The following is a 13,293-nucleotide window of genomic DNA, read 5'->3' on the forward strand; positions in this document are numbered from 1 at the left end:
TTGGGTCTTTATGGGTTAAAGAAAAAAAAAAAAAATCAACCCGCTACCCCTGAATGTGTGGGTAGTTTTCCAACACAATGAATGCATAGAACTCAATAATGGTTAAACGTGGCTGATACATCTCTGAATGTTTTAGCGAGATGCATTTTGGACTACAGCAGGCTTGCTCTGATATGTCAATGTTAATAACAGGGAAAGGTCCTGCTTTTACGAGTGCTTTCCTGAGTTATTATATACAAAAAGAAAGACAGAAATTAGAAAATTAGAAAATCGCTATGGTCCTTCTTTCCGTGCACAGTTTTCGTTCCGTTGCGTTCGGATGTCCACCTCAGTGATGTTCAGTCTTCAATGGCTCTGACGGGCAGAAACATCAGCCCCCTTTCGTTTCCGTCGTCTGTGGCAGGAGTGTGCACAACGCAAGGAGAGTGAAAGCCAACCTCTACAAATGCATTTAAGAGTCAGAGCTTTTGGTTCTGTTTAGCTGGATTCGATTCCGTTCCATTTGTTTTGTTTGATTCATTGGTGAGTAAGCTACAGTACGCACGCGCCAAAGAGAGAGAAAGATTTGTAAAACATGTAGTGTGAATAAAGAACAGGAGAAATATTCAGGGATTTTTTTTTTTGTATTTCAAGCAACTGCACACTTCACCTCCGACAGTTCGTCTCATTTTTTGGGATGTGGAGAGAAACCGTGACATCCAGGTTCCTCTTCTGTCACTTCAGTTCAGTCAGATTCACTATTTTGAGCGTCAGAGTTAATTAGGTTTGGTTCGGTTCAGTTTTAGTGCAGTTCAGTTTGTTTCAGCTGGGTTTCAGGCCCCGGCGGCTCGTACGAAGCTGACAGTATCTGTTTCCGTCTCCTTCATCAGACTATCCTCCACTGCATCACGCTCATGTCCTTCCCTCCGGTCGACACCAGGTAACTGTCGTCGTGCAGGAAGGTAACGTTGGTCACGTGACTGCTGTGGGCGCCATAAATGTGGCTGGGAGCCTGAAAAAAATTGGAAAAATAGAGGAGGAAATTCACTTAGACCAGGGGTGTCAAACTCATTTTAGTTCAGGGGCCACATTCACCCAAATATGATCTCAAGTGGGCCGAACCAGTAAAATAATAACGATGAAAACAAGTAAAATTAAATTTTGATAATGTTTACATCTAGAATGTTTCCTTAAAAATCTGAATGACATGAACAACTTGAAATGTCTTAAGAAAAACAAGTGGAATTTTAACAATCTTCTGCCTCAGTTTATCAGTTTATCATTTACGCATGTGCGTTACAACAAACATTACAATTCCACATACACAAAACATATAGTACCAGGTATAATATTCGTAAAATTGCATTTACTTCTCTTAAGACATTTCAGGTTATTCACATTTTTTGTAAAAGGATAGTTTGTTAATGTAAACATTTTCATGTAATTTTACTTTTTTTCACTAAAACAAAGATAAAATCAGCAGTTGTCATTATTTATAGGTTATTATGATACTATTTTACTGATCTGACCCAATTGAGATCTAATTGGTCTGTATATGGAACTGAATTTAAATGATTTTTACACCACTGATTGTTAATATCTTCAGTGTAATTTTTGCATTTCACTAATTCATCCTATGGGCCGGATTGGACCCTTTGGCGGGCCGGATTTGGCCCACGGGCCGCAGGTTTGACACCTGTGACTTAGACCAAGGGTTCCCATTTTAACATCACGAATTTCTGGCGACCCCAGACATTCAAAACGGAGACTTTTTTTTTTTTTTGCTAAAATTAATTTCTTTAGATCATATTATAGTTTGATAAACTATGTTGCAAATAAATGTTAATTTTAGACGATATTTAGTATACATAATGTATATTATTATGGATGGAGGCAGAAAAGCCAGGTGTAGATTACTGCACAAAGTGAGAATTTTATTTTCCTTGGTCAGGATATGTACAGTCAGTCCAGTTTGGATTCACAAGGCTGACAATTAATACTGAACAAACAAGAACTCAAACTATGAATTATGAAAGAGCTGCAGCATCTGAAACCGACCACAATGAACATTTGAAAGATAAACAGAACCACAGTGCTTCAGTTTCAGCTTCACAGTTTGAAATGTCTTTTATATATCATGTTTGTCTCTCTCAACTCACCATATATTTTTTATTAGTAAGTTTTTTAATTTTTTAAAAATTTTTTATCAATTACTAGAAATTTCAGGTGACCCAATTTGAATTCCAAGCGACCCCACAACCCCCAAGGTTGAAAAACACTGACATAGACCGAGGGTTTCAAACTCCTTTTAGTTCAGGGGCCACGTCCAGCCCAATATGATCTCAAATCAAATAATAATATAACCATCTCTAAATAATGTCTCCAAACTTTTCTCTATATTTTAGAGTGAAAAAAGTAAAATTACATTGTGAAAATGTTTACATCTACAAACTATCCTTAAAAAAATTTGAATAACATGAAGAAGCTGAAATTTCTTAAGTGCAATTTTAATCCTCAGGGGTCTGAGCCTATTTTGGCCTTTTTTGAGTACTTTTGATTTTGCCTTTATATACTATATAAAGAAATGTTTACTATACCCATGTTTGGTATCTTTTTTTCAGGACAACTTCATCTACCTCATCTGCCTATTATTTTTTCACTTTAACCTACTATATCAAGATAAAAGGCCAAAAAACACAACAAATATAAAATCCGATTAGAAAAATGAATATAATTTATTGCATAAATAACACAAAGATGCTTAACGAACCTTTTCAAAGACTTTAAAAGTGAATATTGGTTCCAAATATTAGTTATATAAAATCAAAATTGTAATAAATTAAAACTGTACTCAAATATTTGACATAAAAGCATATCTTTACATAGGTGTTTTCCCACCCCCCTGGTTCAGGTGGGGGTCATTCTCACCTTTACCTGCAATGCTAATAAAGTCTTGTTATGTCCTTCAATAACACACTAAGGTTAAAATCTTGAGTTTCAGAGTATTTCTATGAGTGAACGATAAAGGGTTAACATCACAATGAACTTACCCTGAACTGTGAACAGGGATACGAGAAGAGGTGGACCTTCCCAAAATCGTCTCCTGTAGCCAGAAGGCTCTTATCGTTGGACCTGCAGACGGCGTTGATGTCGGTGCCGTCTGAGCCGTCAGGCCACAAACCTGAAAAGCAGAAGGAAGTCATGTAAAACAGAAGCTGCTTGTACGTGAACAGATACACAAGAAAAAAAAAAAACAGAGTCGTCACTTACCAAACACCTGGAAGCCCAAAGTGCAGGTGTAGGTGGACCACTCGATGTCTCTGGTGGTCTCTACACTGACCACCTGTTTACACACGGATGGGATCCCTGAGGAAACACGACACAGCCTCTGTCATGAGTACTGCAACGTTAAAAATACTAAAAAAAAACCCAGCACTAGTCATTGTTAGTGGCCGGCTGACAGGTTTATTGATTTGGATTTTTCTTTTTATTTTGGTTTCTGCTAGGTTTTCTTTCCATGTTGTTTTATTTTATAACAAACTATTACATGATCAAAAAAATAATAATTTGAGCCAAAAAAAATAAAAGTCTCTGTTTTGAAGCCTGGGGTCGGCAGAAATTTGTTATGTTAAAATGGGGTCACGAGCCAAAAAAGGTGGGGAATCACTGTTATTGAGCGTCTAAACATCCACATAAGACCCACATGTATGTAGTAAAGGTTAATTTGCTTTATTTTACTCGTAGGGAAATTTGAACTTTGCATTTTACCCATCGTAATACAAACACATACAGCACCTAGAAGTTAGCATTAGCAATTAGCATCAGCACATAACACACTGTGGTACCACTGAAAAGCTGAGAAACTGAACTTCACCTGACTTTCTAAAGCATATTAGTGGTTAGAAAGTTACTGAACATTTTAACCACAGATGGTCTCAGTCTTTGAGGGTTAACTTTTAACAGGAAGATGTGATTTTACAGTTTACCACAGGGATATTATTAAATAGAATGAATCATACACTCATTTTACCCAGAAAGTGTTATTTTATGTTTTGTTATTTTATGCTGCCATACCCTGAATTATCCTATATCTATTTATCTTATATTGTTATACAGACATAAAACCATCAATAGAACAGACTAGTGTTGTGTCATCTTGATAATTATTCAGTTATTTGGGCTTTTGCACCGAAGTCTGAACTTATAAAAATACAAACAGCTCCAAATAGGGCAGCTCGACTTACTCTTGATTAACCGAATGCATTCTTGTCTTAGATGGCCGAAGGTTACTCAGAGGTTATTTACCAGTTTATTGTTATTTATTCGCAACATTATTTACACCAAGTATCCTACAAATTTCATTTTCTTTTTTGTCAGACAGATGGAAAAAGAGTTAAGTTTTTTTGTTTTTTTTTTAGGTAAAAGAATTAACTCTTTTTCCATCTGTCTGACAAAAAAGAAAAGGACATCTGTAGAAGTTGTAGTAGACAGTATGAACCTAATTGGATAAAGTATCCTATAGCTCTTGCTAATCAAATTGAATATAATTCTGATGTTGATCACTACGGTACCATGCTGAAAAACTAATCCAGTGAAAAGCACTGTTGTATATAGAGCTATTCCTTTAAGGAACACTCTTCCTTTAAATATTAGAAACATGTCAAGTGAGAAAGTATTTAAAAAAAAAACATGTAAAGTCACTTTTCATGCTTGAGAGTTACTAGTCTTTTCATGTTACCATTCTGGGAATTTTTTCTTTCTTCTTCTCCTTTCTTTTATACTGTAACTAGATCTATGTATGTATTGTAACTGGATCTGTGTATTGTGATTTTGCATCCTGAACTTTTTTTTTTTTTTTTTTTTTTTTTAAGAGAACCCCAGGTAGACTAGCCTGGAATTTGTGCATCAGCTAATGGGGATCCTCAATAAATAATAAACAAGAATAAAACATAAGCAGTGATCATACTTACAGTACAATATCTCATAGTCTCCTGAATTTGATACCAGATACTGGGAGTCCACAGACCAGTCCAGGTGAGTGATGAAACTAGAGTGACCCTGAAATAACACAGATAAAACATAAACACAATGGATTTATATTGCATAGTGATCCAGTAGAGGACATAATAATGCAGGTTTTCAAAAAAATACAACTCTAAAAATTCTCCTCCAACTGCATACAGGAACCTGTACTCGTGTTTTCTCACAGTTTTCATGTCACAGTGTGTCTTTGAGTGCAGAGTGAGGACAAAGTGTACAGGCCAAACATAGAGCCGAGGAGGAAACTTTATATAAAGCAGATACGAGGGCAAACTAAAAATAAAGGAGCCATGTATGAGGAGGGGTTATAAATACAGGTGCTCACCGAGCATTTCCCCACTCGGCTGTACTTCCTCCCATTTTCTGACACAGCGTAGATATAGATGTAGTTGTCGTGGGAACCGATGGCCAGGAAGTTACCGTCTACAGAAGATAAAAGAAGACAGGAGGGTTATTTGGAAAAGTAGCACAAATGTCACTATAACTCATGTGGAGGGACAAAACTTATTAAGCAGGAATACAATTCAGTATTTTATGGCATTTACAACCTGTATCATAGTTATTTTATCCTAACCCATAAAGATCCAAACAGCCTCTGGTGACCAAAACTATCTACTGATCTAAAATGTTTAATACATATTGATCCACTAATCCTATCAATCCATGTAAATAATTGGTGTAAAATACAGTTTGTCGTCTTTTCATGGTCATCAGATATGACCCATTTGGACGTTCAAAGGCTTCGTAGTGAATGTGCAAACACCATCTTCTATAAAACCCATGGAGTTTCATCATTGACAGTGCATGGACAGACTGGGTTTATGTTCAGTTAATGATATATTTTACGAAAAAAAGTCACTTTTTCTCCTGTTTTCTCTATTTTGATATAATAACCTTTGAATTTACTTTGAACTTTTATGAACATGTACATGATCAGTGAATTAAATATAGAAACACACTTGATTTACAATGAAAAACTCAAAATAAAGAGGATATTATTACAATAAATCAGTGGTTTCCAACCTTTTTGGCTTGTGACACCATTTTAACGACCTGGCGATCCCAGACATTGAGAATGGAGATTTTTTTTTTTTTGCTAAAATTCATTTGTTTTTGATCATGTAATAGTTTGCTATACTATGTTTCAAAAAAACAGTAATTTTAGATGACATTTAGGCTATATAATGTATATTATTATGGATGGAGGCAGAAAAGTCAGGTGTAGATTACTGCACAAAGTGAGAATTTTATTTTCTGTGGTCAGGATATGTAGTCAGTCCAGCTTGGATTTACCAAGCTGACAATTAATACTGAACAAACAATGACTTAAACTATGAATTATGAAAGAGCTGCAGCATCTGAAACTGACCACAGTGAACATTTGAAAAATAAACAGTACCACAGTGCTTCAGTTTCAGCTTCACAGTTTGTCATGTTTATCAATTACTAGAAATTTCAGGCGACCCCATTTGAATTCCAGGTTACCCTATGTGGGGTCTCGAACCCAAGGTTGAAAAACAGTGCAATAAATGGTGAAAAATCATGAAAGAAAGGTTTATATATAGAGAAAACCTGACTTGGGAACTGCTACTGAAGTACCACTGAGCTGTAAACTGTAATTTAACCAAAGTGGAAATAACAGGCTGTGAAGCTAATAATCGGAGGCGCAGGGGAAACACATTGTCAGCAGCGTGAACATACCTGGGCCGTAGCGCATGGTGGACAGCTGTTCATTTCCATCTGTGTGTACTGTGACTAAATCCTTGGAGTCGGTGTCCAGAACCATCCACCTGCAGCATCAAACACAGGCCTCTCAACAATCTGGAGCCTCCATATTGGACCAACAAGTTGAATACATGACGACCCAATGCTGAGGACAGTTTCAGGTTTTGTTTTTTTGGTTATTTTTTGATGATGATGGGATTCACGTACCTGCCCGTCTGGGTTCCTATGGCAACCACAGCTCCTGAGGGGTGGAATCCTGCTGATTGGGCAGCATCCTGCGCAAAAGAGGATTGTTAGTGTTGAGAAGTCAATATTAATACAAAAGACATATCATCCATTGAGCAAATTTATTCTGAAGGCGTCACCAATTTGATTGCAGATGTAATGTTTTTTTTTATTTTTTTTTTTTAACATCTATGGATTTTAGTGTTCCTATTGTGATAGAACTAAGAACCATATATAAGACACATTTACACTTAACTGCTTTATTTACATTTTACCAATTTTATGCAGCTTTACTTTAATATTCTTGTATTTTCCACAGGGAAATACTGTGTACTATAGTCCACCACATTTATTTGACACATTTCTACTTTACATCCTTATATGGTATTATTATTATTATTATTATCATTATTATATTAATTATTATTATATTTATTATTATTATTATTATTATTATTATTATGCTTACATGATACATTAAATTACTATATAAAAATTAACTCATATATGTAAAGTATGTAAAACTGATGAAGTACACCATAAATGCTTTAAATAAATTTGTTATATAAGTGCCTTCACATTTTACAAGCTCCTGGTTTCAGCAGAACTGGAATCATGGCTGATGGTCAATATTACACCAGTCTAAACTGAAAATACTGACTTTGGTAGAAAATAAAAGTTGAACAAATAACAACCAGAGCTGGAATTATTATCGCTTTTGATTGTTAATTTGATGTTTAGTTGTAGATTTATTTGCTTAATTGACTTATTCAAGTAACGAAGCCTAATATCATGATTACTAGATGTGCAGAGGACAGAAAATTGGCATTTACTGATTTTTTTTCCTGGTAGATGCCGCCCTTAGGGTGTGTAATGACATTAAGTATCAAGGCCGTTATATAACCAGTGATCCTTGAAATGGCACGGATATATACAGACACTGTTCTAAGTTATAATATATGCACAACTATGTTCTAAATATAAAAACATGTGTACACAGGCTGCGAAGAATTCTGTCTTTAAAGTTTCCTGTGCTCTAATGCAGGGATCACCAACCCTGGTCCTCAAGATCTACTATCCTGCATGTTTGATTATTTGAATCAGGTGTGTTGGAAAACATGCAAGATAGTAGATCTTGAGGACCAGGGTTGGTGATCCCTGCTTTCATGTATGCTGCAAATCTGTGGAGTTACAACAAAAAAGCCAGTTTGCAGAGTCCATATACACAAAGATCATGTGAAATACAAGGTAGATATAATGACAAATGTAAAGAAGATGTTAAAATATGTAAATAGATTAAGGAAAGCATCTACAGTCAAATTATTCTGCCTTTTAGCATTTAAAGTCCCTTTAAAAGTGTTCAATGACACCAGCTCCTTCAGTTTCAGGTCATTTTGTAACTGATTCCAAGCAGAAGAAGCAGCAGATTCAACGGTGTTTTTTTCCACTTCCACTTCGATATTTGGAGCAGACAGAAGGAATAAAGCCTGAAATTAAAGAAGGTAACTACCTGTACTTTTTGAAAGACGCAGTTATTCATTTAGGCATTTTGACTTAGATTGTCAGTTGGCTGGTTATTTAAATTTTAAAGTTTTCAGTAAGTATTTCTTTTCATAAATAGCGATATTGTTATCCAGTTAATTGGCTTTTTTTCTTTCCTGTTGCTGAGTTGCTGTTGTGGAGTTCCAGGTAATGTAACATGAAGGTGAATTTTTGAAGTCTTTACTTTTACTTGTGTTGTATTTTCTACTTTTACTTAAATAAAGCATCCTGATTCTTCTTCATCACCAGAGCTCAACAGTCCCTGTTGGATCATATGTTTGATGTAATCCTCCTGACCGACCCCAGGGGGCAGTATTGACTAAATTTACCTCAATGTTCTTGGTCCAGATGAGCTGATGGGTACTGGAGTCCCACAGACAGACCTGCCGATCATAGCCACAGGTGAGGACCTGAGACTTCCAGGGATGGACAGCGAGACCCCACAGCTCATCAGTGTGACCCTGGAGACACAAGACAAGAGGTTTATGATCATGTCTTTTAAATTGGACTTTTCTTTTTTTTTTACTTTCTCTTGATGTGGGGATACTGTAGGCAGGGTGCGATTTGTCAAAAAAACAAAGGGAGGGGGTGATTTTTTTGTTGGGGAGGGAGGAGGGGGCAGTTATATACAAGGGAGTGCAGTCCATAACTAACATAACTAACGACAGTGAAACTTTACATACTTTCAACGTCCAACTCCCAGGTTCTGTTCCTCTATTATACAGCGGATCTTATATGAAATTTTCCCAACTTCTAACCTGTATCCACTGGACCCCCTCCACTGCTCTATGGGCCCCCTACAAATGCTGGGCCCCATGAATTTGTCACGTTTACCCCCCTTTACGGCACCCCAGTGCATGGGGACGTTCATGAATTCTGAGACTGCCGACAGTTCGGTTCAGGTGAACGTTAGTGCCAGTAATGGAGGATACAGGTGGAAGAAAAGTGTCACAACCTGCCTCATATTTACATTGGTTGGTTGTCCCCCTGGAGGATGAAATACATTGAGCAGAAGTAGGGATGTAAAAACCTGAGGGGGGGTTGATTCCCCCCATCCCCCTCCAACAAATCACACCCTGACTGCAGGTAAGACCATGAACTTACCTGTGTAATAGGGATGAATTCTCCATCCAGACTTCCTTGCAAAACAAAATTTTTGGTGGTCCCGATGAGCACAGTCTCACCTCTGCCCTCTGCTATGGTCCGGATTGGTCCAAACAACTCAGGCACCTGAGGTTGGAAAAAAAAAAAATCAAATACAACACCTGGTCACATCAGATCTAGTTCTATATTAACCCTCAAAGACTCAAACAGCCACTGGTAATTGAACCCATGTACTGTTGTAAACTGTTTAATACCTGTTGATCCACTAATACTATCAATACATGTAAATAATTGGTATAAAATGCAGTTTGTCATCTGTTCATGGTCATCAGATATGACCCATTTGGCTCTGTAGTGAACTTTAAAACCACTAATCCTATCAATATGTTGAAATAATTGGTGTAAAATGCAGTTTGTCATCTTTTCATGGTCATCAAATATGACCCATTTGGACGTTCAGAGGCTCTGCAGTTACCATGGAAACACCATCATCTTCTACAACACTGATTTACTAGTAAAATCCATGGAATTTGATAAATGACAGTGGATGGAGACGCTTGTTTTTATGTTCAGTTAAGATTATATTTTGTTGAAAAAGTCATTTTTTTTCTGAAACCTTTGAATTTACTTCAAGCTTTAATGAACACTTACATGATCAGTAAATTAAATAGAAAATAGAAAAATACATGATTTACACTGAAAAATGTAAAATGCAGAGGATAATATTGTAGCGTGCTTGCCACATTGCATTGTGGGTACTGGGTATTATGCTCTATGGTGTTCTGTGTTACATGCAGGGGTTCAGCTGGGTTATTGTGTTTGTGTGAATTAGGTTAACATGTGTGTGATTATGTTTATTGGTCTTTTTATGTTTATTTTTATTTTCCTTAATGCACACCATGAGTGGAAAATGGTCCGATCAATGCATTATTTCCTGTTCATCTGTAATTGACAATTTTTCATGATCTACAATATTTAACTTTGCACTTGTCTAAGTAAAAACATTTCCTGTGCTCCTCAAGTCTCAGTGACCAAACTTCCTACCATTCCTCCCAGCCTCACTACAATAATTTAAGAAATAGTCATAAATCACTAGGATTGACAAAAACATCATTTGGAAGTTGTGACAAAAATAGTTGTGGGTCTTTAAGGGTTAAAATCCTTCAACTCCATAATGTGGTCCAGTTAGAGCAAATAGGACATGAAAGATACATAATTCCCATCACTATAAATATCCATGAATCTCACCACAAGCTCAAACCCATCAAATGCTCTGTAATATTCATGATGTGGTAGAGTATTCAGAATAGAGAACTCAGATGAATAAAAGAAAAAGCTGAATATGCTGTTTGACATGAATTTAATATAAATTAACAGAGTGTGGTTATTGCAGTTCACATGATCAGGAGGCTGCACTACAAAAAAGGGTGTCTAAAAAAAAGATCAAAACACTAAATCTGAGGAAAAAGGTACTCAAAACAAGTGAAATATCTGTCTATGCAGCAAGATGGTTTCACTTGACAAGATTTCTTGAATTACAATTGTTATGTGTATGTGTATAAGTTTTGTTTTTGTTTTTTTGTTTTCTTCCATGACTTCTTACTACCTGCTTTATGTCTAAGGACTAAGTAAGATTACTTTGTCTTGTTGCATATTCGAAATTAACTAAACTAAAAAAAAAAAAAAATCTAGAAATAAGCATGTCTACAGAAGTATGAACACTTGAAATAAGAAATTAAAACAAGAACCAAATAATTTGCAGTGTATAAAGACCTGAAGTGATGATTTTTGCATTCCAGTCATAACATAGTTAAAATAAATGATGCCAGGCACAACAAACCCCGCCCCTTGCACGTATTGTAATTTATTTTGGCATCGATCCAGCTGATGTCATCATGTCTATGCGTGTGCTGATGTCAGCAAATCAATTGCCTCTATATATGTGCCAATTTTGAAGTAAATTGAGTCAAAATTGATGTTTTTTTATAGACTATTGAAATTTTGCCCATTATAAGTAAATAGGAGAAGGAAAAAAAGATTTTAAAGATTCATAAAAAATTTGAACTTTGACTTATTTTTCCCAAAATGTAATCACATCTATTCTGGGTCACTGGTAACACTGGTCTACAATTTTTTAGAAATCATTTACTTCAGAAATTAAATGTGCTAAATGTTACGTATTTTAATAAGATTAATTGGAAAATAAATGACAAAAGTGCCGGTTTGCTGATGTTTTTAAGTTATATGATTAAGTATTATTACACATATATATTGGTTTATATACATTTATATAATTGTGTTATAAATCTTCCACTAAATAGAACCTGTAAAGTGAATGTATTCTAATGTGCAGACAGTGTTTTGAAGTAGATTTTGTAGCTCTGAGACAAATATTCCTTTTGAGTCAAACCCATTCTCTTGTTAATTCTTGAATTTCACATTTTGACCCAAGGCTGTATCTTGGAAAGTTCAGCCAACCAGCATTTTTTACTTGATTTTTCTTTATCAGTGACTCTCATGTGGTAAAATTTCATTACTTTTATTCTGGAAGCATTTTCCTTGTAAACCAGTGTAATCTATAAACCCAATTTGGTATGAATTCAACCAATAGTTTTGCTGCTTAAGTGTTAACAAACAAACAAACCGAATCAAGAACAATGCCCCTTGCTTCCCCTTCGGGGGTGGGGGGAGGGGTGTTATAATTATGCATTTTATGGCAGAAATAATGTGTGGCTTATCAACTTCTGCAAAAAAAAAAGTCTTTGAATATGTTTGTAAAGGTTTCATCCCACTCCTCACCTCCACCATCTGTATCTGCTGGTAGTTGCTGTCCCAGGACACCAGCCGACGGTCTTTTCCTCCAGACACCAGTGTCCCATTCCTCAACATGCACAGAGCAAAGATGCTGCCCTCATGAGCTCCTTGGATGACCTGGCTGATACGATTAGTGCCTGCGTGACAGAGACAAGATGGATGAGAAGGTTAAGTTGCAGATAGATGGACGTAAAGGTCGGCTGCTTGAGAAGGACAGATGAACCTGCAGACAAACACAGATCATTAGAAATTACAGATGCAATGAGTGAAGACAGGAAGGGGCGAGAGGTAAAAGTTTAGTTTCTCCACGTCTGTGATTGATTGACTGTCTGACCTTTGGGGCAAAACAAAGCCTCTGTGGTCACACTGAAGGACAACTCATTACAAAATCAAAGTTGAATTTACATTTAAGTCTAAAATAAAACATTCTGTCCTCTTTCCCAGGTTTGACAAATCAGGGTGCTTGTTCTTTATCCAAATAAAAATTCCAGACTTTTTCAAAACTGCTATATTTTTCCCCCAAGAACTTGATTTAATGTATTTTTATACTTGCGTGCCTACTTTTTTGGTTGAGAATGTACCTGTTGTGTGTAGTAGAAAAGTTAATTCTAATAAATGCATGAATGAATGAATGAATGAATGCATAATTTCCAGTAAATTATGTTTTACTGACAGAAACTTTTTCAGAACATACGAAAAACACTAAAGTGCATGGATATCACACAAACAAGTTTCACTAGAATCATTCCAGTACCAACTGGTTAGTGAAATCATATTAAATTTTTTATGCTTTCCTCATCTATATCTATATTATAAAAGCCAGATGGCCTCTGTATGCATGTATGTGTCTCAGTCATCACAAAA

The 13,293-nt window shown here is 36.0% G+C and overlaps 1 protein-coding gene across 6 annotated transcripts in view; it reads right to left on the bottom strand.

The window, feature by feature from the left end:
- Window positions 1–384: 384 nt before the first annotated feature.
- The window catches only part of eml1 (EMAP like 1), an 84,307-nt gene continuing 71,398 nt past the window's right edge, over window positions 385–13,293 (bottom strand). For all 6 annotated transcript variants that reach the window (XM_030126783.1, XM_030126784.1, XM_030126782.1 and 3 more), the window contains 10 exons: window positions 12,415–12,566; window positions 9,616–9,741; window positions 8,841–8,972; window positions 6,952–7,019; window positions 6,721–6,809; window positions 5,345–5,442; window positions 4,950–5,037; window positions 3,250–3,345; window positions 3,030–3,160; window positions 385–991 (listed from right to left, as the gene is read on the bottom strand). In XM_030126783.1, coding sequence (XP_029982643.1) covers window positions 866–991; window positions 3,030–3,160; window positions 3,250–3,345; window positions 4,950–5,037; window positions 5,345–5,442; window positions 6,721–6,809; window positions 6,952–7,019; window positions 8,841–8,972; window positions 9,616–9,741; window positions 12,415–12,566 — 1,106 coding nt within the window. In that variant the 3' untranslated portion in view covers window positions 385–865. The remainder of the gene's footprint in view (window positions 992–3,029; window positions 3,161–3,249; window positions 3,346–4,949; window positions 5,038–5,344; window positions 5,443–6,720; window positions 6,810–6,951; window positions 7,020–8,840; window positions 8,973–9,615; window positions 9,742–12,414; window positions 12,567–13,293) is intronic.

Source organism: Sphaeramia orbicularis, chromosome 22 (assembly GCF_902148855.1).
Source record: "Sphaeramia orbicularis chromosome 22, fSphaOr1.1, whole genome shotgun sequence".
NCBI lineage: Eukaryota > Metazoa > Chordata > Actinopteri > Kurtiformes > Apogonidae > Sphaeramia > Sphaeramia orbicularis.